General features: G+C 41.7%; 1 protein-coding gene across 1 annotated transcript in view; it reads left to right on the forward strand.

The window, feature by feature from the left end:
- LOC122664344 (helicase-like transcription factor CHR28) overlaps positions 1–27,007 on the forward strand; it is a 126,586-nt gene that overhangs the window by 38,448 nt on the left and 61,131 nt on the right. Inside the window, exon 8 of the mRNA XM_043860120.1 lies at positions 4,366–4,587. Within this exon, the coding sequence (XP_043716055.1) occupies positions 4,366–4,587 (222 nt within the window). The remainder of the gene's footprint in view (positions 1–4,365; positions 4,588–27,007) is intronic.

The following is a 27,007-nucleotide window of genomic DNA, read 5'->3' on the forward strand; positions in this document are numbered from 1 at the left end:
CTGCCTGGCCCGTCCTTCTTTGGCCCCAACCTTTGGCCCTGGGTTGATCCCTCCCGTGCCCTAGCCTAGGACCCTCCCCCCTCCATCTGATCCTCTCCAGCCTCCTATTGTCTTCCACCCTCCCCTTCGTGTTTACCACCGACACAACACTAGCTCTCCTCCTTTTCCTAAGAAATGGCCCTACTTAGCCTATTCCATGCCTTGCATTGAGAAGTGCCTCTAAGCATGGATATCAGGGGTCACACCCTCTGTCGTGGCATTTCGGATCCTTTTACTCTTGGGTAGCATGTTATGGTTGTGGTTGGGTCTGGTTGCTTTGTTGCAGTCCAGATTTTCCCTTGATAGTGTGTTGTGGTTGGTTGGGGCTCTTCCCCCTCTCTTTTGCAGGCCCTTGCCTCCCCCGCTGTAATGCTTGTGCCTTGTAATTGGTTGTGCTTGTATTTTCTCTCTCTCCCCCTCCCCCCCCCCCCCTTTTTTCCTCTCCTTTGGTAATGAATTTTATTCATCCAAAAAAAAAATTTAAGTGATTCCTTTGATATATGTACACTAGATGCATGGCAATAAAATATCTGCTACATGTTAGGTATTAAATGTTCGTGATTTTGTGTTCATCACAAGGTGATGCTGCCTCGCCACATGACAAACATTAGTTAGTACATGTGATGGAGCAGCCCACACCCATCTCATTGGTCAGGTTTCAGCCAAAACAAGTTGATAAGTGCCTTAAAAGAAAATCTCAAGAAAATCAATTACATGAATTCCATTTGATTCCATTACTATTAAATTGCATTTTTGGCTTTAATTTTGGCCTTTGTCATGTTCTTCAAATTTATCCTAAATTTGTCCCAAAGATTTAATCTGGTATGTTCTTGCGAAGAGAGGGGTGTCGAGTAAATATATAGAGGTAATTAAAGATACGTATGAGGGTGTGGTGACCAATATGAGATCTGTGGGAGGCCAAGGCAAGGAATTCCAATTACAGTTAGGTTACATCAAGGATCACAGCCCTAAGCCCTTATTAATTATCATGGATGAGTTAACCAAGAACATCCAAGACGAGGTACCTTGGTGTATGTTCTTCGCCGATGATATCATTTTGGTCAATGAGACAAAAGCAGTGATTAACACTGAGTTAGAGATGTGGAGATTGACCTTGGAAACAAGAATCTTTAAGATTAGTAGATCAAAGATGGAGTATATGATGTGTAACTTTAGTCACACTATGATAGATGATGACATGGTGAAAATTGAGGAGAGAGAGATACCACCAAGTGCCTATTTCAGATATCTGGGGTCTATCATTCACAAAGAAGGTGACATAGATGATGATGTTTCACAAAGAATTAAAGTGGGATGGATGAATTGGAGAGGTGACCGGAGTACTGTGTGACCGACACATTCCTTTAAAGCTTAAAAGAAAGTTCTACAGGACTGTTGTCCGACCTGCTATGGTGTATGGGGCGGAATGTTGGGCAGTTAAGAAGTGCCATATAGTGAAGGTATGTGTTACAGAGATGAGGATGTTAAGATGGATGTACGACAAAACTAGGAAGGATAAAGTGAGGAACGAACGTATTAGAGCTGATATGGGAGTAGCCCAGATCAAAGACAAGCTCCGAGAATGTCGTCTGAGGTGGTTTGGCCCTGTGCAATGGAGGCCCGGGGACGCCCCACTAAGGAGTGATCTGATTCCGATTGAAGGGGCTAAAAGAGCTAGGGCAGGCCTATAATGACCATAGGTGAGGTTGTGAAGAATGACATGCATAGTCTGGGTCTTGTGCCAAGTATGACCTCAGATAGAGCCTATTGGAGGGCAAGGATCCGTGTTGTCGACACCATGTAGCTGAGATTTTCCTGATTTCCTAGGATATCCTCTTTCCTCTTAGTTTCATTTTTCATTTCTTACTTTTCTTATCCCATTTCTTCATTCCTCTTGCTTTCATTTCCCTTTGTGTGGATCTTTGTTTTCAGGTCCTCTCTTTGCTGCATGGCTGGTCGGCCATGCTGTAGGCACACTAACATGAATTAACCTCTTCTTCATCTGGGACCAGTGCATGGATCCAGATGGGGCAACTTGAATGTAAAGACTTCCATGGAAGAAACCATGACCTGGAGCATTTTCATACCTTTAATGAGAGGCATGGAATTGGATTGAGGCATGTTAGATCAAGCCTTTTGACTGATATTCCAAGCTGCAAACCTCTAAGAGAGAACCACATTTTTTTCCGCTAAAACTATTTCTTTAGTTTTTGTCTTAAATGTTACAGCCTCTCTGTGAAAGCCAGGGGTAAGGCTGCGTGCATTATGACCCTCCCCAGACCCCGCAGTGGCGAGTTGGGAGACTCATGCACTGGGTACTCCCTTTTTGTCTTAAATATTACAGGTATTTTGGGTAATTTTCCTATTTTCTTAGCTAATAAGGGATGTGGTGATATCTTGCTCATTTTGTTTCCAACTTTATTTAGGAGTTCATGACTATGAAGCCCAGCAATCTCAGTCAGAATGGTACTAGGGTTGGCTGTTCATCTTATTAGAACTTTGTTTATTTATTTCTTATATATGCATTCAACACCCGAGGACAGGCTTTGGTGCAACGGGAAGGTTTCTCCATTATGACTGAGTGGTCGCGTGTTCGAGTCTGGAAACAGCCTCTCTGCGAAAGCAGGGGTAAGGTTGCATATATTATGACCCTCCCCAGACCCCATAGTGGCGAGAGCCTTGTGCACTGGGTACGCCCTTATATGGATTCAACATCCTCTACCTACTGACTGCTGTTGTTGACTGGAAGTTCTTGCTTGGTTATGACATTTCACTTACCAATTTTTTGGAACTATTCAACTGAGATTTTGAGTTATGTTGTGGATTAACATCAAATGTTTGAGATGCTGGACCGAATTTACGTCATATTGCATGTATTGGAACCAAGGATCAGCTCTAAGCCCTTATTTGTTTGCATTCATCATGGATGATTTAACTAGGCACATCCAAGATGAGGTCCCTTGGTGTATGCTTTTCGCTGATGATATTGTGTTGATAGATGAGACAGTGGAAGGGATTAATGCAAAGCTAGAGTTATGGAGATCAAGCAACCACGAGGTTTTAAGTTAAGCAGAACAAAAACAGAGTATATGATGTGTAACTTCAGTCAAACCAGGAGAGGTGATGAAGTGGTGAAACTTGAGGAGCGAGAACTACCACAAAGTGATTGCTTTAGATACCTAGGGTCAACCATTAACAAAGAGGGTGATATAGAGGATGATGTCTCCCACAGAATTAAAGTAGGATGGATGAAGTGGAGAGGTACATCGGGAGTGTTATGTGACAAACGCATGACTGTTAAGCTTAAGGGGAAATTTTACAGGACAGTAATAAGACCAGCCATGACTTATGGAGCGGAATGTTGGGTAGTTAAGAAGAGTAATATAAATAAGATGAGTGTAGCGGAGATGAGGAAGTGTGGTAAGACCAGGAGAGATAGAGTAAGGAATGATTGTATTAGAACCGGATTAGGAGTTGCACCAATCCAGGACAAGCTTCGTGAGAGCCGCTTGAGGTGGTATGGTCATGTCCAATGGAGACCTTTGGATGGACCGGTAAGGAAGGGTGACCAGATTCAGTTTGATGGAGCTAAAAGAGGTAGGGGTAGGCCTAAAATGACTATTGGAGAAGTGGTAAGAAAGGATATGCATGTGGTAGGGCTCAATCCTAGTATGACCCCTAATAGAGTTGTTTGGAGGACAAGGATCCGTGTAGCCGACCCCTTGTAGGGGATTGTTCCTGGGATGCTGCTTTGACTACTGCTTTGACTTTTCCCTTTACTTATGTTCTATTCTTCTTCCTTTTACTTCTTTTACTTCTTTTTACTTCTCTTATTTATTTTACTGTCATAGCCTCTATTCGATTTATGTAGCCAACCCCATTTAGTTGGGATAAGGTTATGGTTGTTGTTGCATGTATTGGAACCCTAATTGGGTTGCTCAAAATTGATGAATTTCTAGGGTTAATTAGTACTTCGAGAGCATACTTTCACTTAAAAGTTAAAATGTCAAATCAAGATCTCATTTTATGGTTTCTTCATTCTAGAACTTCTCAGTGTAGTGTAGCCACTAATCTGCATTTATAAGTCCACTATAATGTGGCCAAGTTTCATACAATTCAAACTCTTATTGAGTTCTTTGGATGAACTCAGTCAACAAAAGGATGTCTGGAGTTTTTTATTTTCTCTTGTTTGACTATTATATTGCTTGTGGATACTTGTATTGTCAGATACTAATATCTGCCCCCCCTCATTTTCGTGAAATAAGCATTAAAGCACCTTCCTTATCTCTAGTCAGTTTGTGAAATGAAAAGAGTATAATTTTGCAGAAATATGCTGCTGCTGGCACGGTGAATCAGAACTATGCAAATATTCTATTAATGCTTTTGCGTCTCCGCCAAGCTTGTGATCATCCTCGTCTTGTGAAAGAATATCACTCAGATCCTGTTGGAAAAGCTTCCTTAGAGATGGCAAGGAAACTCCCCAGGGATATGCTGGTCAATTTATTAAATCGCTTGGAAGCTTCTTTGGCAATTTGTGGTATATGCAGTGTATGTTTTATTACTTTATTTATTTGTTTAAGGTCTCGTAATTTATCTGCTAATAATATTGTATTTATCTTTGCATTTTAGTGCTTGTAAATGCTGATATAGCCATTTGCCTGTGCCATATGTGTACATGCAAGATGTGAAAGTGGCTACTTTTTGTTGCTCTGGACTTTTAATGCATGGAAGTGTTGCTTGTTTTTAAGCGCAGAACCAAAGAACTGTTGACCTCATCCATAGAGATTTCTCCTCAAGTTTCTGTAGACAAGTGTTAATGGAACAATATCTGACCTGCTTGCTAGACATGTTTGATTAATCGGATTGTCATTGGAACTCTGAGTGAAGTAAGTGTTGATATACAGAGTTTAATAGATGTTGGTTTATAATCTAGTGGAAGTTTTAATGCTGGCTAGTCTACTGCTTATGAAAGAACATCAGCTGGTATATTTGCCCAGCTAAATTGATGTTGAACTTTTTAAAATTTATCAGATAAAGTTGAGTTCTGTTGTATAGAACAGAACAGAGCCTGAGATGGGGAGTTGCAAGTATACATAGTATACATATTGGTCGGTCCACTACTTCCTTTCTCTCTTATATATGACTTTCCATAAAAGACTGAAATTACACATATGACCTTCCCCAGACCCTGCTAAACGCAGGAGCCTTGTGCACTGGGTACGGCCTGTTATTCCTTACACATTAAATTGGTATTACCCTTACTGATTTAATTCTCCCAAAAATAAAATGGTATTACCAAAATACCCTTCAAGGTTTAAAGTATCGGTATCGGAAGGGTGATTTTAAGAGACGTATTGTATCGTACCGTATCGAGGATACGTATCGTATGCTACAGATACACATGGAGATACTCTTTTAGACCAAAAAACAATATAAATAAGCAATATATAACATGTATAATGCATAAACACTAAAATGGAGAACGTATAACAAGACGAGACTTTCATCGATATGAGTACAAATCCTTTTAAATGATCAAGTTTGATGCATTAACAAACTTAGTTTTATCTAAATATATCAATTTGTAGCAAAAAATAGGATTTAAAACCATGATTTAAACACAAATATCAAGTGTTTTTTTTTTTCTGAAACCTACCTTTTTCTGTGAAATCTCTTTTTTCTATGAAATCTCTAGCAACCTCTGGTCTCAAAAACAGAATCATAGTTTGATAGTCACATGGGCCTTTTAATGGGCGTATCAACATGTATCGGTTGGTACCGACCATATCGGTATGTATCGAGCTATATCGGTCTGTATCGAACCGTATCGGCCGATACATACCGATATGTATCGATACTCTCACAGAACCTATTATGTACGTATCGTAAGTATCAGTACGTATCGGTCTGTATCGTATCGGCCGATACAATACGATAACAATCGAGACATTTTTTTTTTCTAAAAAAAAGATACGTATCGGTATGTATAGTATCGATATTGATCGATACCGGGTTGGTCGATACTATATTACTTTAAACCATGATACCCTTACATATTATTCCAACACTCCCCGTCAAGCTGGGACATAAATATTATACTTTCCCACCTTGCCTAACAAAACATTAAAATGTGCGGACAAAGTCCTTCGGTCAATCTATCTCATTTGCTCTCCAGTTCTCATGAATGGTAACAGAGGTATCCAAATTGAAGTTTCTTCTTGATAAGGTGCCGACCAACTTCAATATGTTTGGTACAATCATGTAGTATTGGATTGTATGCTATGTTGATAGCTGCTTTGTTGTTACAATATAGTCTCATAGGTTTATCCACCTCAAAGGCTCAAACTCCAACTCTTGGATCAACTTTTTCAGCCACAATAGTTCACACCCCCCATGAGTTATATCTCTAAACTCTGCTTCTTCACTAGATCTGGTTACTACAGATTGTTTCTTACTTCTCCAAGTCAACAGATTCCCACCAACAAAAGTGTAATATCATGAAGTTGGACTTCGGTCTATGACTAATCCACCCCACTCCACATCAATGTATGCCTCAATCTTTAGGTGATTGTTTTTCTTGAACAATAAACTTTTCTCTGGGCCTGATTTTAGATACCTAAGAATTCGGTAAACAGTTTCCATATGACCAGTTCTAGGAGCATGCATGAACTGAATGATTACACTGATAGAGTATGCTATGTCTGGACGAGTGAGAGAAACATAAATCAGTTTGACAACAAGTCTCTGGTATCTCTTGGCATCACGAATTAGTTGTTCACTCTCCTCACCAAACTTATGATTTTGGTCAATTAGTGAGTCACTAGGCTTTCAGCCTAACATCTTGTTTCATTGAGGAAATCCAAAACATATTTTCTTTGATAAATTTAGATACCTTGGGCTGACACCAGGGCCAAATGAGATCCCAATAGAAGTGTGGAAGGCCCTAGGAGTATGTGGGATATATTGGTTAACCAAGTTGTTTAACAAGATTATGAATACAAGGAAAATGCCAAATGAATGGAGGAGAAGCATTGTAGTTCCAATCTACAAAATTAAAGGCGATATTCATAGCTACAACAACTATAGAAGCATAAAACTAATAAGTCATACTATGAAACTATGGGAGAAGGTTATTGAAGCATGTCTGAGAAGAGAGACTCATATCTCGAAGAACTAATTTGATTTTATGCCAGGTAGATCCATAAGAGAAGCTATTTACCTACTGAGGAGGCTCATGGAAAGATGTAGAGCTAGCAGGAAAGACCTCCATTTGGTCTTTATTAATCTGGAAAATGTCTATGACAGAGTCCCTAGAGACTTTATCCGGCATGTTCTTGTGAAAAGAGGGGTGTCAAGTAAATACATAGATGTAATTAAAGATATGTATGAGGGCGTGGTAACTAGTGTGAGATCGGTGGGATGCCAGGGCAAGGAATTCCCAATTATGATAGGGTTACATCAGGGATCAACCCTAAGCCCTTATTTGTTTGCGCTTATCATTGATGAATTAACCAAGAGCATCCAAGATGAGGTCCCGTGGTGTATGCTCTTCGTCGATGATATCGTTTTGGTGGACGAGACAAAAGCAGTGATTAACGCTAAGTTGGAGAGAGTGGAGATCAACCCTGGAAACAAGAGGCTTTAAGATTAGTAGATCAAAGATGGAGTATATGATGTGTAATTTCAATCACACTATGATGGATACTAACATAGTAAGAATTGAGGAGAGAGAGAGATACCGCAAAGTGACTATTTTAGATATCTGGGGTCAACCATAAATAAAGATGGTGACATAGATGATGATGTTTCGCAGATAATTAATGTGAGATGGATGAAGTGGAGAGGGGCGATCGGAGTACTATGTGACCGACGTATTCCTTTAAAGCTTAATGGGAAGTTCTATAGGACTGTTGTCCGACCGACCGGCTATGATGTATGGGGCGGAATGTTGGCAGTTAAGAAGTGCCATATAGAGAAGCTATGTGTAGCAGAGATGAGGACGTTAAGATGGATGTGTGGCAAAACTGGAAAGGATAAAGTAAGGAATGAACGTATTAGTGCTGATTTGGGAGTTGCCCCAATCAATGACAAGGATCCTTGTTGCCAACCCCATTTAGCTGAGATTTTCCTGACTTCCTGGGCTGTGCCTCTTTCCTCTTACTTTCTCATTTCTAACTTCTCATCTCTCATTTCTTCATTCCTCTTACTTTCGGTTAGTTTTCCCTACTTTTTTTGCAAGGATCCATGTAGCCGATCCCATTTAGTTGGGATAAGGCTGAGGTTGTTGTTGGGCTGACCTTGATACCTAAATTCCTAAGAAGTATTTAAGGTACCTTGGTCTTTGATCTCAAATTGTTGGGTCAGATATCTTCAGTTTTCTCACTTCCTCTTCATCATTAACAGCTACCATTTGCTCTTTTTGTAAATAGGGTGTGATCTGCCTGGCTTTGGATGTATCCATATTTTACCACAAACCAAGCTCTTGGTAATTGTTTCAAATTATAGTGTCTTCTTGAGACAAAGTTGAGAAAAGAAAAGAAGAATGATCTTTTGGCTTGTCAAGATGGTAGAGGCCACCATTTATTTATAACTTTAGGATTATTACAAATATGGAAGATTTACTCAGCACAATTAACATGTGCATAGTGAATGTAGACACTCTAGTGTACCTAGTTACATTACATACTTCAACAAGGGAACCAAAGAGAACCGAACTGGGTCAATCCCAAATCCATCAAAACTTCCCCTCAAGTTGGTGCATGGATGTCACACATGCCCAACTTGGAAACAATAGGACGGAAGGTCTTAACGGACGAGCCCTTAGTAAAGACATCTGCTAATTGATTAGTAACAAAAGGAGTGTATATCAAACCATCTTCGATTTTCTCCTTGATAAAATGTCAATCAATTTTAACATCGTTGGTCCTATCATGTTGAACCGGGTTATGGACTATACTGGTTGCAACTTTATTGTCGCAGTAGAGCCTCATAGGTCCCTCAGGGGCTAATTTTAGATCACTAAGAAGTATTTTCAGCCAAATAAGTTCACATACTCCTTGAGCCATAGCCTTGTATTCCGCCTTGACATTGGATTTGGAAACTATGAACTGTTTTTTGCTTCTCCAGGTGCCAAGGTTTCCTCCAAGGAATGTACAATAGCCAGAGGTGGAGCGGCAGTCATCAATGGATCCAGCCCAATCAACATCAGTAGAGGATTCCAACTTCAGACTTCCATTGTTTGAAAATAGAATACCCTTTCCATGAACTGACTTTAATTACCGAAGAATCCTGTATACTGCCTCAAGGTGAACAGTCTTCGGATCATGGAGGAAGCGACTAACAACTCCTACAACATAGGCAATGTTTGGCCTAGTGTGAGACAAATATATAAGTCTTCCTACGAGATGTTGATATTGTTCTCTATCCACAGAATCACCACCGGTGCTGCTGAGTAGTGGTTAACTTCAATGGGAGAATCAGCAGGTTTACAACCAAGCATCCCAGTTTTTTCAAGAAGATCTAGAACGTACTTTCTTTGGGAGATGAAGATCCCTTTACTGGATCTGGCTACTTCAATTCCCAAAAAGTACTTGAGATGTCCTAGGTCTTTAGTCTCGAACATGGCTGCCAGTCAAGTCTTTATAAGAGAGATTTCCACCACATCATCTCCAGTGATCACTATATCACCCACATAAACAATAAGATCTATGACCTTTCCAATTTGTGTTTGATAAACAGGGTATGATCAACATTACTTTGTTTGAAGCCGAACTTCTGCATAGACTTCTAAAACTTGCCAAACCAGGCACAGGGGGACTGTTTCAACCCATAGAGTGATTTTCGGAGTCTGCACACTTTCCCAGCTGTAGTAGATGATTCAAAGCCGGGAGGAATGTCCATGTAGACCTCTTCTTTAAGATCACCATTGAGGAAGGCATTCTTCACGTCCAACTGCTGAAGATCCCATCCCAAGTTCGCAGCAAAAGACAACAATGCTCGGATAGAAATCATTTTTGCCACTGGGACAAACGTTTCCTGGTAATCGATGCCATAGGCCTGAGTGAATCCCTTGGCAACTAGTCTGACTTTATAGCGAGTAAAAGTTCCATCTGCATTCTGCTTTATTGTGAATACCCACTGCATCCAACTAGCTTCTTTCCGTTAGGACAAGGTACAAGCTCCCAAGTGTCATTTTTCTTTAAGGCCTGCATGTCCTCTACCATGGGATTCTTCCATTTTGGGTCTATGATAGCTTCCTTCCAACCCTATGGAATAAACACAAAAGACAAAGAGGAAACAAAGGCACGATATGAGTTGTGAGCAAAGTAGACACACCCGAACACACGAGGAAGAAGATGAGAGGCAATAGTGGGATCAAGAAGCTGGCTGACTGGTGTCTTGAAATCGAGAGTAGCGGAAGTTACTCGATTTATAAGGAAGGCAGCAGTTAGCACAACATCACACTAATAGCACTTAAGAACCTGAGTGCTAAACTTTAGAGACCGAGTGACTTTTAGAAGATGGTGGTTTTTTCGTTCTAGGTTACCATTTTGCGCAGGTGTGCAGACACATGAAGTCTGAGAGAGGATTCCATGTGTATCAAGATACTGAAGGAACGAACTATCAATGTATTAAGTTCCATTATCGTTGCGGAGAACCTTAACCTAGACAATGAATTGGGTTTGGATCATTCTGTGGAAAGACTGGAAACATGAGAAAGCTTCGGATTTGGACCGAAGAAGATTGTTAGATATATGGCCAGAATACCGTGGGGGTATTCTGGACCTCTTTTCTTTGTTATTTTATTAGTTTTGTATTATGTGGTTTAGTCCCACATTACTACCGTACAGATGTTTACTGTTTTATTACTCTTATAAATAAAGAGTGCTTGGGATGAATAGATCATCCAAGCTTTCCCTAATTTTAAATCTGTCCACATGGTATCAGAGCAGATTTCGAGTTAGGGACAAAACCCCTCCTTCGAATGTCAGTTTTTCTTCTCCCTCTCTCTTTCGATCTTCTTCTCTTCTAGTTCTCTCTTTCTTCTCCCTTGTTCTCCATTCCCTATAGGGCAGCACTGATGAGGTGATCATACGATCCAGTTGCTGCCCCCATTACCTCTTTTATGCACTATAATTCTGCTCGATAAGGACCTGCCAAGCCTGTCTGCGATATTGGATCTTCAGTTTTTTTTTTGAGCTTGCTTCTACAACAACTACAAGGCATTAACTCCTTCCTTTGAAGACCACAAACTGCAGCAGGATTCCTTTTTTATTGGTTCAGTTCTTATCTACAGATTTGAAGACCTCCTTGAGATCGATCCTACTATCACAGGGTTTTTTGCAAAACCCTAACACCTATCGATCTTGGAGTTGTTGCAGCCCAGTGTTCTTGATTTTTCTGCAGGCTGTTTCTTCCAGTATAGAGGATTAATTGACCTCAGTTGAAGCCATTTTTCTGCAGAATTTTTGGACTCCTTATTATCCTCATCGATTTCAGCAATTCAGGTTTTATCAAAAAAAACCCTGACATTATCGATATAGGACTCTTCACTGCTGCTGTCTCTATTTTTTGGAGTTAGTTCAGCCTTCACTTGAAGACATTATTGGACTTCTTTACTGGCAGTATGGGTGACTCTCTCGATTCTTCAGCTACTTCAGATCAGCCACCTACCGATGGTCACCACAAGACTGACTACCACAGCTTCACACCAAATCCTATTAAACTTGATGGCTCGAATTACCTTTTATGGTCCAGATCTACCTCTTTTGCCATTCCTGGCCATGGTCTCACCAGCCATATTAATGGCACTAGTGTTCAACCTACTGCCCCAGGCCCTGCTCAGGACAGGTGGCTTGCTAATAATGGTGTTCTCATGTCCTACTTAATTGGTTCAATGACTACTGATTTGAAGCATAACTTTCTTCTTCTAGAACAATGCCTGATTTGGGCTGCTTGCAAGGAAACCTACGGGCAGCTTGGCAATGATGCCCAGGTATATGAACTTAGGCAGAAGGTCCTCCATACCACTCAAGGTGAACTTTCAGTTTCGAAGTACTATGCTGCTCTACGCAGTCTGTGGCAGCAATTAGACCACTTCTCTAACTTCCACCCGTCTACAGTTGCTGATATTGCTTCCTATAAGAAGCATGTGGACAAGATCAGGGTCTATGATTTTTTGACTGGCTTGAATGTGGAGTATGATCCAATTCGTGTTCAAGTGTTGGGCCATAAGCCTTTTCCCACACTCGAACAATCTTATGCATTGGTTTCATCTGAGGAGAACCGTAGGGCTGCCATGTTGCACCCTCCTATTACTGATAGATCAGCCCTCAAGGCTGCTGCCCCGGCCCCTTCTGCACCTAGTGGCACTGCTTCTCTTGGTGATTGTACTACAGGGACTGTTGTTTGTGAGCACTGTCACAAACCCTATCACACCAAAGAGAAGTGCTGGAAACTTCATGGGAAACCGGCTGATTTTGAAGCTAAACGGGCTGCCAAAACAAAGATAAAGACAAAGACCAAGGCCCATCGATCGAGATCATATCGCAGCCCCTACTACTGACACTGGTCTATCCCAGGATGATCTACAGGCCCTCCTACGTATGCTCAGGACTTCCGCTGCTGCTGCCTCTACTACATCAGCTACTGCCAATTCCTCAGCTCCTTCAGGTTCACACTTTGCCCGGTCAGGTATTCCATTTGTAGGTCATTGTGCTTCTGTGGCTTCCCATCCTTGGCTCATAGATTCTGGAGCTACAGATCATATGACCAGTTCCTCTAGTCTGTTTCACAGATATTCTCCCACTTCTGGGAAAGATAAGTTCAAAGTGGCTGATGGGTCCCTTTCTTCAATATCTAGAAAAGGACTCATCAACTGCATTTCCTCTCTTCCCTTGTCTTCTGTTTTACATATTCCTAATTTTACTACTAACCTTCTTTCCATTAGTAGTATTACTCGTGATCTTAACTGCAAAGTCACCTTTTTTTCCATCTCATTGTGTGTTTCAGGATCTGGACTCTGGGAAGACGATTGGATTGGGTAAAGTGCATGGTGGCCTGTACCTGCTTGATGACGGTCGCTTCTCTCCACCACCATTGCCTTCTCCGCTGCATCAGAACTCCTTGGTCTCTTCTGAACTTTACCAGTGGCACTCTCGGTTAGGTCACCCCCCTTTAGGAATTTTAGCTCATTTATTTCCTAGTTTGGTCACCCTACATACTAAGGATGACTTTTTTTGTGAGGCTTGTGTTCTGGCCAAACAGACACGTTCAACTTATCCTATTTCAAATAAAAGGAGTTCTTTTTGTTTTAATTTAGTACATTCTGATGTTTGGGGCCCTAGTCGCAAGCCCTCTATTTCTGGTCATCGCTGGTTTGTCTCTTTTATTGATTGTCATTCTCGGAACACTTGGGTGTATCTTTTGCACACTAAAAATCAGGTTTTCTCATGTTTTCAGCATTTTCATAAGATGATTCAAACTCAGTTCCAGGCTACTCTCCAAATATTGAGAAGTGATAATGGAACCGAGTTTACTGAATCACAATTTCAAAAATATTTGGCTGATCATGGCATTATTCACCAAACTAGTTGTGTTGATACCCCTGCCCAGAATGGTGTGGCAGAAAGAAAAAACCGCCACTTGTTGGAAATGGCCCGGGCTTTGATGTTTGCGAGGAATGTTCCTTCTCAATATTGGGGGGATGCAGTTCTCACTGCCGCCTATCTCATCAATAGGCTCCCTTCTCGGGTTCTTAATTCCCGTACCCCCTCTGATATTTTATTGGGCCATTCCTCCTTTATTGTCCCTCCCAAAGTATTTGGGTGTGTGTGTTATGCTAGGGATACCAGATCTCCAGGCAAGCTTGAGCCTCGTGGGCTCTGTTGTATTTTCTTGGGTTATTCTCCAACCCAGAAAGGTTATAAGTGTTACCATCCCCCTTCCCGTCGTACCTTGGTGAGTATGGATGTTGTTTTCCATGAGACCCTTTCTTATTATTCTTCACCACCTCTTCAAGGGGAGAGTTCTAGTGAAGATGTGCCCTTTGAGATTCCTCCACTAGAGGTTCCTCTGGCTTCTGTCCAGCCTCCTTTGACGGCACCCACGGCTGCTGCCCAGCCTCCTTTGACTGATGCCCAACCTCCTTTGGATGATGTCCAACCTCCTCCGGCTGTTCCTCCCTCACCTAATGGGAATCCTTTACAGGGGGAGACCATAGAAAATAGTGTTGCTAATGTTCCTATTCAGGGGGAGCTGACTCCAGTCCGGAGAACTATTGGTGAATTTCAGAAGAGAATTGACAACTCCAACATACTCACCTACACAAGGGGCAGAACCAACCGAGGGCAGTTGCAATCCACTTTAGCACCAATACCCATCCAATTGCCGGCTCCAGATCCAGATCCTCCATCTCCTGGTAATCCCTCTTCTTCCGACCTACCTATTGCTCACCGCAAAGGTACTAGGACTTGTACTTTACATCCCATATCTTGTGTTGTTTCTTATAGTTCTCTTTCTCCATCTTTTTCGTGCTTTTGTATCTTCTCTTTCTTCTGTTTCGATTCCTAAAACTTGGCAGGAAGCATCTACAGATGGAAAGTGGAAGGCAACAATGTTGGAAGAAATGAGAGCACTACATAAAAATAATACATGAGAGCTTGTGACTCTTCCTCCGAGAAAGAAACCAGTTGGATGTAGATGGGTCTTCGTGGTCAAACAGAAGGCTGATGGTTCTGTGGATCGATATAAGGCACGTCTGGTTGCAAAGGGGTTCACTCAAACTTATGGAGTTGACTATCAGGAGACCTTTGCACCGTGGTGAAGCTCAACACTGCCTGGGTGCTATTATCTTGTCTTTGTAAATCTTGGGTGGGATCTTCAACAGTTAGATGTAAAGAATGCCTTCCTCCATGGGAGCTTGAGGAGGAGGTATATATGGACATTCCACCAGGCTTCTCATCATGGACCAAGGGCAAGGTCGTAGATCAAGCGTGCACTTTATGGGCTGAAACAATACCTAGGGCATGGTTTAGCAGATTTCACAAGGCTATGATTTTAGCAGGTTACAGGCAGATTAATGCTGATCACACTTTGTTTATCAGACGAGTTGGTGACAAGGTAACTCTTCTCATAGTCTATGTGGATGATATTGTGGTCACTGGTAATGATGGTGATGCTATCGGATTTGAAGCTCCTCCTTGGCCGTGAGTTTGAGGTCAAAGATCTTGGTCCTCTGAAATATTTTCTAGGGATAGAAGTTGCTCGCTCTTCAAAGGGTATCTTTCTTTCTCAAAGAAAATATATCCTTGATCTATTGATTGAAACAGGGCTGCTAGGCTGTCATCCTTCAGATACTCCTATGGAATCTACTACAAAACTTAGGGAGAAAGAGGGTGAGCCTGTTGACAAGGGTGTTTATCAGCGGTTAGTGGGCAAGTTAATCTACCTTTCTCACACACGACCTGACATTGCAGTTGCTGTGAGTTTGGTGAGCCAATTCATGCATGATCCCTAGTCCTCTCATATGGATGCAGTCCGTCGTATTTTGAGGTATTTGAAGTCTGCTCCAGGAAAGAGAATCCTTCTATCTCCCACGGGTCACCTTAAGATTGAAGCCTATACTGATGCCGATTGGGCTGGTTCTCCTGACAGGAAATCTATCTCTGGTTACTGTTCCTTTGTTGGTGGGATCCTTGTCACATGGTGTAGCAAGAAGCAGAATGTTGTGGCTAGGTCCAGTGCTGAAGCCGAGTTTCGTGCGATGGCCCAAGGAATTTGTGAACTTCTGTGGCTTAGAGGATTATTGCAGGATATCGGTGTTGCTGTCCATCTTCCCATGATGCTTTATTGTGACAATAAAGCGGCCATTAGCATTGCGCATAACCCTATCCAGCATGATCGTACTAAACACGTGGAGGTTGACCGACATTTCATCAAGGAGAAGCTTGAGGCCGGCCTCATTTGTGTTCCCTTTGTGAAGTCTACTGATCAACTGGCTGATGTGTTTACTAAGGGACTGAGTAGCAAGCTGTTTCATCCTATCTTAGTCAAGTTGGGCATGCATGATATATATGCTCCAACTTGAGGGGGAGTGTTAGATATATGGCCAGAATACCGTGGGGGTATTCTGGACCTCTTTTCTTTGTTATTTTATTAGTTTTGTATTATGTGGTTTAGTCCCACATTGCTACCGTACAGATGTTTACTGTTTTATTACTCTTATAAATAAAGAGTGCTTGGGATGAATAGATCATCCAAGCTTTCCCTAATTTTAAATCTGTCCACAAAGATGTACCTAGGTTAGTCGTGTATAGTTATCAATTAAAGTGATAAACCAATTAAACCCACCCCGAGCAGTTGTTCTAGAAGGACCCTACATGTTAGATTGGATAAAAGAGATGGGAATCAAACTTGTATTATCACTGGAAAAATATAAGGACTGTGTGTGCTTAGCAAGTTCACAAATATCACATTTAAAATGGTCCAAGTTACATTGTTTGGCTAGAGAAGGAAACAAATGACGGAAAATATAAAAGGAAGGTTGATTGAGACGACGATGCCAGTGATGGAGCTGTTGGAGAGCACTATCTTCTCTAGTGATATGAGCTGAAACTGGGGAGGGAGCAGTAGTAAGACCTGGATCCAGGTAGTAAAGACCATCTTGTACTCTACCATATCCAATCGTTGCCCCCGTCGCTAAGTCCTGAAAAACACAGTGAGAAGAAAAAAATTGAACAAATCAATTAAGATCAGTGGTAAGACAGTAAATGGAAAGCAGGTTGGCACAGAGGGTGGGGACATGCAAGACAAAGGATAAAGAAATAGTGGGAGAGCACGAGATAGATCCTTTACCAGAAATAGCAGAAAGAGAATCATCAACGACTCAGACCTTATCCTTGCCTGAACAAGGGTTTTAAGAGGCAAACAAGTCCGAGGAGCTGGTCATATGATCTTAGGCCAGAATCAATATGCCATGAAGAGTCAATATGAGAGGATGCAAGAAAAATACCTGACTGGGCTAAATGGGAAGAAGGTGAGGTGGAGGAAGCCGTGGTAGAAGAAGCAAAACCGAGTTGAGTCACCATATGTTGGAGCTGAGTCACAAGTTGTCTGTAGACAGATAGAGTACCAGTAGGAGCCTCTGTAGTCTTTGTTAGGTGAACCTGAGGACGAGTAGAACCAGATTTACCTCCCCGGCCCCTTTGGGACGGTCATGTAATTTCCACCAAGTCTCCCTGGTGTGACGTGGACGACCACAATAGTCACATTTCACAGGATCACGAGAAGCACCAGCCTTGCTGTCCAAACTAGCACTATCCATAGGTAAAGAGGACTGTAGTGTAGTAACAAGAGCAGACCGAGTGGGGGCAGTGGGAGGCATCATGACAAAATGACAATGATCCTCATGCTGAATCATATTATAGGCTTCAAGCAGAGTACAAAATGTGCTCTTGTTCAAAACTTGAATGCACATTTGATCATACTCGGGATTGAGACCAATGAGGAAATCATATACACGTTCCATTTCATGTTCCTTTGCAAATGTGGCTCCATCAATGCGGCTGTTTATGGTAACATGATGATAAAAATTCAATTGTTGCCATAATGTCGTAAGTGCAGAGTAATAGGCATACACAAAGAGTTCCTTCTATGTAGTTTCTCGAGCCTGACAACAAATGTCATAGATTTGGGCATAGTTGCTGGCTTGACCATAAGTAAGCTTCGCATCATCGCATAACTCCTTGGATGAATTAAGGGGGACAAAGCTGGAACTAATGGAAGGCTCCATGGAGTTCAATAGGAACGACATGATCAGGGCATCATTAGCTAACCGGTTATCCATAGCTGGAGTTTCAATGGGCATAGGTGTGTCACCAGTAATATATCCTAACAAATGATTTCTACAAATGGTAAGAAGGCAGGCATGAGACCATGCTAGGTAATTTGATCCATTCAACTTAGAGGATCCGGGTTGGAGAGAGTGATGATGGTGAGGGGTAGTAGGGCAACTCAGGTTGCCGCTCCCAGTACCAATAGTTGTGCTAGAAGTCTAGAACCCTCAATTAAAAGAACCAAACAAATGTACTAAAGTTGGGAAGGAAGTTGTTACTCACAACGTAGAAAGGCAAAGAGAAGGCCAATGAAGTAGTGGCAACAGGCACAAAATACCAAGCACACAGCAACAGGTGTGTAAATAAAGGCTGAAGAGAGGCCAGCGGGGCCTAGGCAAGGCGGCATAATTGCAGGTAGGCCAAGTAGGTCAACTAGAGGGCCTGTAGGATCCAAGTAAAGCGGTAGCGGGCCATGAAGGCCTAAGCAAAGGCCGCAGGGGCCACTGGAGAGGCCTGGCAGAGGTGGCAAGCGCCACAAAGGGGCCGGTGCATGGCAACAGAGCCAGGTGGAGTCCTGGAGAAGCGAGGCAACTGGGGTGGGAAGCCCTGGGATGGTGCTGACAGGGGGCGGGAGGCCCTGGAGATTGTACGAGTGTGGCAAAAGACCCTGGGTAGTCTGCAGTAGTGGGTGAGAGGCCCCTGGTTTGGTTCAATAGAGGGTTGGAGGCCCCTAGACGGTCGCTAGAGGGGTAAGGCCCTAGTAAGTGCTGATAATAGAGGCGAGGACCCTAGGAGGTGCAACAGCAATGGTGGAGTAGCCATTGGAGCCGAACAGTGGTGGCGAATATAGGCAGCATGGGCGGTCAGTGGTTGTTAGTGGTTGTCATATGTGGTATGACATGTGTTGGCGCGTGTTCAGTCAACCATGTCTGACGTGGTGAGGCCGAATCCTCAAGATCGGTGGTGGTGCTCTATTGGCTGCGGTAGAGGAGAGAGAAAACCAAAATTTTTTTTAGGGTTTTTTTAGCTCTGACACCAAGTTGAGAAAAGAAAAGAAAGAATGGTTGTCTGGCTTGTCAAGATGTCAAAGCTCACCACTTTGTTTATAACTTTGGATTATTACAAATATGAAAGATTTACTCAACACAATTAACCTGTGCAACATGTGCATAATGAATCTAGACAGTCTAGTGTACCTAGTTACATTACATACTTCAACAAGGGAACCAAAGAGAACCGAACTGGGTGATTCCAAATTCTTCAACAGACAACATACCTCGCCTTCAGCCTTGGGAGACTTGAATCTTGGGGGAGTTTGCATGTGCATCTCTTCTTCTAGTTTATCATGCAGAAAGGCATTTTTGTACATCAAATTGATATAGGGGCCATTCTTGATCTGCAGCTGAAGACATGAGAACTCTTATAGAATTCAACTTGGCTACAGGTGCAAATGTTTCTCGGTAACCAACCCCATATACCTGACCATAACCCTTTGCCACTAGTCTGGCCTTATGTCTCTCCATTGTGCCATTGGACTTATACTTCGTTGTAAATGCCCATCTACATCCCACAGGATTCCGATCCTCTGAAAGGTCCGCCAATTCCCATCTACCATTCTGCTCTAATGCCCTTGTTTCCTCAAGCATAGCTTCCTTCCACTTTGGATTTTCTATAGCCTCTGATACATTTTTAGGAATTGGAATAGATGACATGGAAACCGAATATTCTAGACCTGTGAGGAGAGGGAATCATAGGAAACAAACTCGGCAATGGAATAGTCAATGCAAGCTCTTTTTCCTTTCCGGTCAGCAATGGAAAGGTCCAAGTCAGATGGTATAGTAGGAGAATATGAGGGAGATTATGATGTGATTTTACCTGTACTTGAAGGATAAGGATCTCAAGAGGGATGTTGGCAAGGCTTTCTCTATCGCCGACTATAAACTAGCAGCTCCTTTTCTTTGCCAATTCTTTCACCCCCAAGCTGTCCTTCGCTTCTCTCACCCCCAAGATCTCTTTTTTCTGACTCCACCCGTTTTTCTCCCCCTATGTTTGATCCCTGGACATCCTCAGGATAGTATATCAAAATAGAAGAGGAGGTAGTAGGAGAACAATCTAGTTGAATCATAACTCAATGAAAGGCTTCAATAACCTCTCGAGTTAGGTTGCCACCATTAAGGGCTGTTGTCGAGGTGTCATTATCGGCAACCACTATGTGATCACAGGCTCGCCTGCCTTTCCACCTCTTGTTCCACAGAAGGAATATCGGGGTGGGTGACCATAAAGATCCCAACATGCCTCCTTGATGTGTTGAGGTTTCCCACATTGTTCACATTTAATCTTATTCTTTTCATCTGCCCGATCACTACTTCTACCTCAGCCTACACACACCAATTCTTCTATAAAAAGGAGGCTTGAGCATATTTTTCAAGGGGCAGATTTCTAAACCGAGATAGTTGTTTCCATGTCCATCCTTCTTGTCTCCTCATTCTGCAAAAATCCACATACCTCACCAGGGGTGGAAGAGGGACCGTACCCCGAATCTGAACCTTGATAGGTTTGTATACCAGATTCAAACCATCAAGTAGGATCAAGATGTGTTCCTTTTCAAGAATCTAATAACCTTTAGCCTCATCTTTTAGGTTAGATAGATGGTGGTCTTTATAGTGATTATACTCCTCCTAGAGACCTGTCAGCCTTTTGTAATTATAATATTTAGAAATGGACATCTCCCCTTTTTCGGTATTAATGGTAGAGAGTTATTGAACTCACATGAAACATGAAACTACTATTATGGAGTTACCAATTTGGTTTTATGCCAGGAAGGTCCACGACAAAAGCTATTTACTTACTTAGGAGACTCATGGAAAGATTTAGAGATAGTTGTAAATCAAAGATAGCAAGTTAGCAAGGAAGAAAGAAGGAGATGATGGAGGGAAGAAGAAGATTAGATGGAGGTAGAAAGTTGTTGGAGAGAATACACGTCTCACCCCTATATTGAATCACTTAGCATAACAAGGGAAAATTACATGCTTACCTCCCAAGGAAAAAACACATTATAACAATATTACAACATAACATCCATGTACTAAAAATACCCTTATTACATGAACTTTAACACTCCCCCTCAAGCTGGAGAATGAATGTCATACATTCTCAGCTTGCACGGAAGGACACTGAACTGATGTGGAATAAGCCCTTTGGTGAAGATGTTAGCCAACTGATCGCCAGTCCTCACAAAAGGGGTGCATATGTAGCCTGAGTCAATCTTCTCATTGATGAAGTGCCGGTTTACCTCAATATGCTTGGTCAAGTGATGTTGCAAAGGGTTGTGGGCTATACTTATGGCAGCCTTGTTATCACAATAGTCTCATAGGTGCCTCAGTATCAACCCCAACTCTTGGACCAGTCTTCTCAACCATAGGAGTTCATAAACTCCTTGTGCTATAGCCCTGAACTCTGCCTCTGCACTAGATCAGGCTACCACAGGCTGGTTTTTTCTCCTCCATGTAACCAGGTTGCCACCTACAAATGTACAATAACTTGATGTAGACTGTCTGTCAAAAACTGAACCAGCCCAATTAGCATCAATGTAGCCCCTATCCTCAAGTGGTTGTGCGTAGCATATAATAGTCCTTTCCTTGGGGTGGCCTTCAAGTACCTGATGATGCGGTATACAACATCCAAGTGCCTACTTTTGGGGGCATGCATAAACTAATTCACCACCCCAACTGCATTTGTAATATATGGACGAGCCAATGAGAGGTAGACCGGCTTCCCCACTAGCCTCTGGTACTTCCCTGCATCAACAAGGGATGGACCACAATCTTCTCCAAGCTTGTGGTTTTGGTCAATAGGAGGGTTTTCTGGTTTGCAACCCAACATTCCTTTTTTCTTTCAACAAATCCAGCACAAACTTCCTTTGGCAAATATGTATTCTCTTCTTAGACCTTGACACTTCAATCCCCAAGAAATACTTCAAAGGTCCAAGATCTTTGATTTCAAACTATTGGGCAAAGTAGGACTTCAGTCGACTTATCTTAACCTTGTTATTTCAGTTACCACTATGTCCTCTATCTCTATTCATTTAACATTAAGGAAAAGGAAATTACAAGAATGCCCCTCTACTAACATAAGACTACCCTCACAATATGTACATCTATCACATAATGGGGTAGCTGAGCGTAAAAATCGCCTTTATTGGAAGTCACTAAGAGTCTATTGTTTGGTATGCATGTTCCTAAGACTTTTTGATCTGATGATCTCCTCATAGATTCCTTCTAGATGAACCGTATGCTTTCTAGTATACTTGGTTTCAAATATCCTGTAGAAATTTTTTTCCGCCTGTGTTTTCACCTTCTCTCTTCCTCCCAAAGTATTTGGATGTGTGTGCTAAGTGCATGTTAATAAGTCTGCCCAAACTAAACTTGATCCAAAGGCCCTGGAGTATATTTTCCTTGGTTAGTAGCCCCTTCTACCAGGGTTATAAGTGCTATCATCCATCCTCATAGAGGCGGTTTCTCTCCAAAGATGTCACCTTCTTTGAATTTGTGCCTTTCTTTACTCCTCATCTGTAACCTCTTCAAGAGGAGAGTAATGGAAGTGAAGAGGCTGCTATTGTTCCCCTCTTTCAACCCTTGCATACCCTCCCTTTCTGCCAAGGTTCTAAAACTCGGGTCTCGGGGGTATCTCGGCCCAGCCAAAAACCGAGACAAGTCGAGATCTCGGTGAGTTACTGCATTTTTTTTTTTTTTACTCGGACCCCCAACTCGATGGGTTTTACACATATTTTGGGTCTGAAACTTGGTATTCAGCCTATTTCAGGCCATTTAAACACAACGGCATGCCCAGATTTTCCAAAAAACAAGTCCAAATATGAGTTTCACTTTGGACCATAGGTTGGTAGGCGACGAGTCATACTAAAACAACCTACTCTACACATAATTTAGTAATACATAGCAAATTAGCAATCAAAACATTCAATTTAGTACATATCAATCAAAACATTCAAATAAAAAGTACATTACATCAATGTTCTCTGAATTTGTTACATAAAATGTGATGGAGTAATAAATTCTTCCCCATATTGATCAACAAAGAATTCCCATGTCATAGAATTGTTGAAGTGTTGCGCATAGTGTGACACAACCTCCATATAAGTGTTGTTATCAACATATACCAAACTCCCTATCCTAGGGTACATGGGAGACTGTTGGTATGAGGTGTGAGATCCACTGCTACTGTCATATTGAGTTTGAGGCATGTATGGCTGGTTTGGGACTAGGAATATGTACCCAAAACTTAACCCAGTGCTTTGATTGTCAAACTCAACTGCTGACTGCCCAAACTGACCATAGCCACTATATTCAAAACCGGTGCTCTCTTGGCCATAGTCATAGCCATGATGATGCTGAAATGAATGTCATGACTGATGCTCACTAGTAGTATCTATACTCATGCTTCCGAAACTTGCAAGCATGGTGTTCATACTGCTGTCATCATCCTGAGCATGTGAGTGTTTGCGACCCTACTTTCTGTTGTATGTTTTAGTGTGGCCACCATGGTCTTGATCTTGAGTGAGATGCGTAAACTGAGACTCATCTGTGAAATGCACAGGGTCCTGCGTTCCCACTTCATGCTGGTACTGCTCGCGCATCCCCTCATGAAGATCAAGACCATGGTGTTCATACTGCAGTCATCATCCTGAGCATGTGAGTGTTTGCGACCCTTCTTTCTGTTGTATGTTTTAGTGTGGCCACTATGGTCTTGATCTTGAGTGACATGCGTAAACTGAGACTCATCTGTGAAATGCACAGGGTCCTCCTGCGTTCCCACTTTATGCTGGTACTGCTCGCGCATCCCCTCATGACGATCATCATAATAACCATCACTCTGCATGCCACCACCACCACCACCACCACCACCACCATCACCACTGTCATCATCATCAGTAGGACTTCCTACAACAGGCTCAAAAGGTCTCGGTGAGTCTGAATGTGCACGCCCCTCTTGCGACATATATTCTTCAACATCAGTACCGGTTACAGATGCAATGGTGGGGTTGGGCCTACCCCCAGGCTGATCCATATCGGGTGTACCATGATCCCTCACCCACTGGAATAGGGGATCCTCATCGTCATTAGAGTCCTTCTGGAAAATGTTGGACAGTTCAATGGGTTCTTTATCATTAGCTTCAATTCCTTCACGTATGTGCCTCATCCTTAATCTCATATTGTAGTACACATACACAAGCTGCTCCCTCGTTCGCTACCCAACCTGTTCCGCCTCTTTGAATGTATCAATGAGAATGTACTCTAGTTGCGCTCACATCCGGAGGATGAACAAGTTTGTGAGAGCACTCTCACTGCTACCTTCCTCAGGTTGGGTGAACTTGTACCATAAAGCACCCACCAGTCGGCTGCATTACAAATATAGAATATTAAGAATATGTACATTCTAAAGGGATAAAATTATAATTCATAAATGTAATATCATGCTACCTACCAGGGTCTGACTTTTGTCTACCCTCCACTGCAGCTTGTCGATCGAAACTTGCTGAGGCCTCTCTGAAGTATTTGATCTATTTTCATTTTAAATTTCGAACATTGTTAGAGGCATTAGTATTTGCTATTTAGTAATTACATTCATAAACTAACTACTAAAGTACCAAAGTCCCATACTCTCACCTCATAATTGCAGGTAGCTTGTATCTTTGGATTGGGCTCCAAATTCTCAATAACAGCTTGAACTGCTACTAACAAATCTGTGTCTAGCCCAAGATCATGGGAGTACGGATACTTTGGATTCAAATAGTATGCTGGTAAAGTAGACACCACAAATATAATTTGTTAGTGACTTAATGCCTTTGGGTTTTGAATATGTAAATGTAAAAAAGTTTTAACATTTAAAGTGTAAAGTATATTGAACTCACCAGCTTTATGCAATGGATGATTCAAGAGCTTCTCCCACCGCTCATCAATGATGTTAATGTAGGACTTTGCACTTCGAGGTATAGCAGCTCTAACCATTTCCTTTATTTTTTGAATGGCAGCATAAATGTGGGGCAAGGTAGGCTTCTTCTCTGTATCAACCATCCTCAGTACTGCCACCACTGGTTCTAATATGGCAACCACTTTGTGCAAGTCCTTCCAGAATCCATCACTTGCAATGGTCTGTTGTGCTGCCTTCCCTTCTTCTGACCTAGAACCTTGCCAACCAAACCATTGTTCACTTGCAAACATAGACCTCAGACCTATCACCTTCATCTGAAAGCTCTTTAATGCAACGTAATTGGTGGCAAATCGAGTGACACTAGGCCTCACTAAATCTCCATTGCATTTTTCCCTCAACAAGGTTAAAGCATAACAATGGTTATACACAAAATTTGTCACTTGTCTTGCCCTATTTACCACACGCACCACCAAAGTCTTTTTCCCCATGTCCTTCAGCATTAAATCAATAGAATGGGCTGCACATGGAGTCCAAAAGGGTCGGATCCTCTTACTCTTCTTATTCATCAACTTCTCTCCAGCCTTTTTAAAGTTGGAACCGTTATCCGTCACAATTTGGATAACGTTCTTTGCTCCTATCTCCTCCACCACTTGCTTCAACTCCTTATACAAGTATGATGCATCCTTTACATGCTTTGATGCATCGACAGACTTCAAGAATGCAGTCTTCCCATTCCCACTCACCATGAAATTTATGATGGACAGTCTAGTAGGTCCAGTCCAACCATCAGCCAGAAGAGTAATCCCATATGTCTACCACATTGGCTTCAAACCATCAATGTAATCTTTCAGCTCCTATACCTCCTGAGGCAAATATACATTGTATAATTCATGTGGTGAAGGCCCCTTCCATCCTGGGCCAGCCCTCCCTGCAGCGTCAAGGACTATATTATAGTATGTTCTTTGTGCTACATTAGCTGGAATGCCATGGTAAAGCATGAACTTGCTGAAGGCTTTTCGTGCTTCCTCTTGTTTACCACCAAACATTTGCGGGATGGTTGGCTGGTAGGCATCTTGTTGCCTAAAAATTGTTGGATCCTTCTAAAAAATGGGATCTGGAGAATGTGCTCGTGGTCGGGTTGGGGGTCGTGGTATATTTCTTGTCCCAGTGCTTTTCCTCCTCTCATCTTCTTGCACTGGTGCAGCTGAGCCAGATCCACCAGCTCCTCTTGCCTGCTAATATATCTTCTTACATTCTCAAAATGCAAACTTTGTCTACTCTCTGCCAAAGTCTGTTGGTAAATTTTTCATTCAGCCTCTGATTGAAATTCACCAGGTGGAGGCCTAAAGTCAGTATCATCTCCTCCAAGGACCTCTACACCAGGCCTCTCTAGTACTGCCTCATCAAACTGTTGTTGCATTCTTTCCCTCTCAACTTTCTTTATTCTTCCTCCTTTCAAGTGTTGTGCCATTGACACTTTTACTTGAGTAGGAACATTTGGGCATGAGGCAACATCCTTGCCTATACCAGACAAATATTGCTTTAACCTGGTGGCTCCTCCAGATAGCAACTTTCCACAATAATTGCATTTGGACTTCTTTTGTCTTCGGACATCGGGACTCCATGTTGCCATGCTATATCAGACATTGTATACAAAATGTCTTATTTTTTACACTGTTACATAAAAAAACATGTATTAATAACCATGGTTCACTTAAAGTAATGTATTCAAGACTTAAAGTATGCTATTCATAACTGTTAAACATAATGTCAAGCTACTAGAACTATGAAATAACTATCTCTTATTTATCCCCTAACCCTAGTATTTATTTCTTAATTAAAAATAATATTTAGAATTTTTATTAAAAATATTTATACCTTAAAGTATAAGAAAAATATAATGTAATGATGTATTTGACACCATTTGAAATTGAACATTATGTACATATGTTGTACATAATTTTTCATAAACAACAAGTATTTTTCCTTAATATTATATATATATTTTTTATTTTAATAATATTTTTATTAAATCTGAAAAATAAAATAATTTTTTTAATGGGTGAAAATAAAAAACTGATCCATGAGGCTGTAGAGCATCCCAAGTTGTTCAACATATATGAAAATCATTTCCAAACAATCACTATTCATCCTATTTTTTTCAATTTTTTTTTTCAAATAAATCA

Source organism: Telopea speciosissima, chromosome 6, assembly GCF_018873765.1.
Source record: "Telopea speciosissima isolate NSW1024214 ecotype Mountain lineage chromosome 6, Tspe_v1, whole genome shotgun sequence".
NCBI lineage: Eukaryota > Viridiplantae > Streptophyta > Magnoliopsida > Proteales > Proteaceae > Telopea > Telopea speciosissima.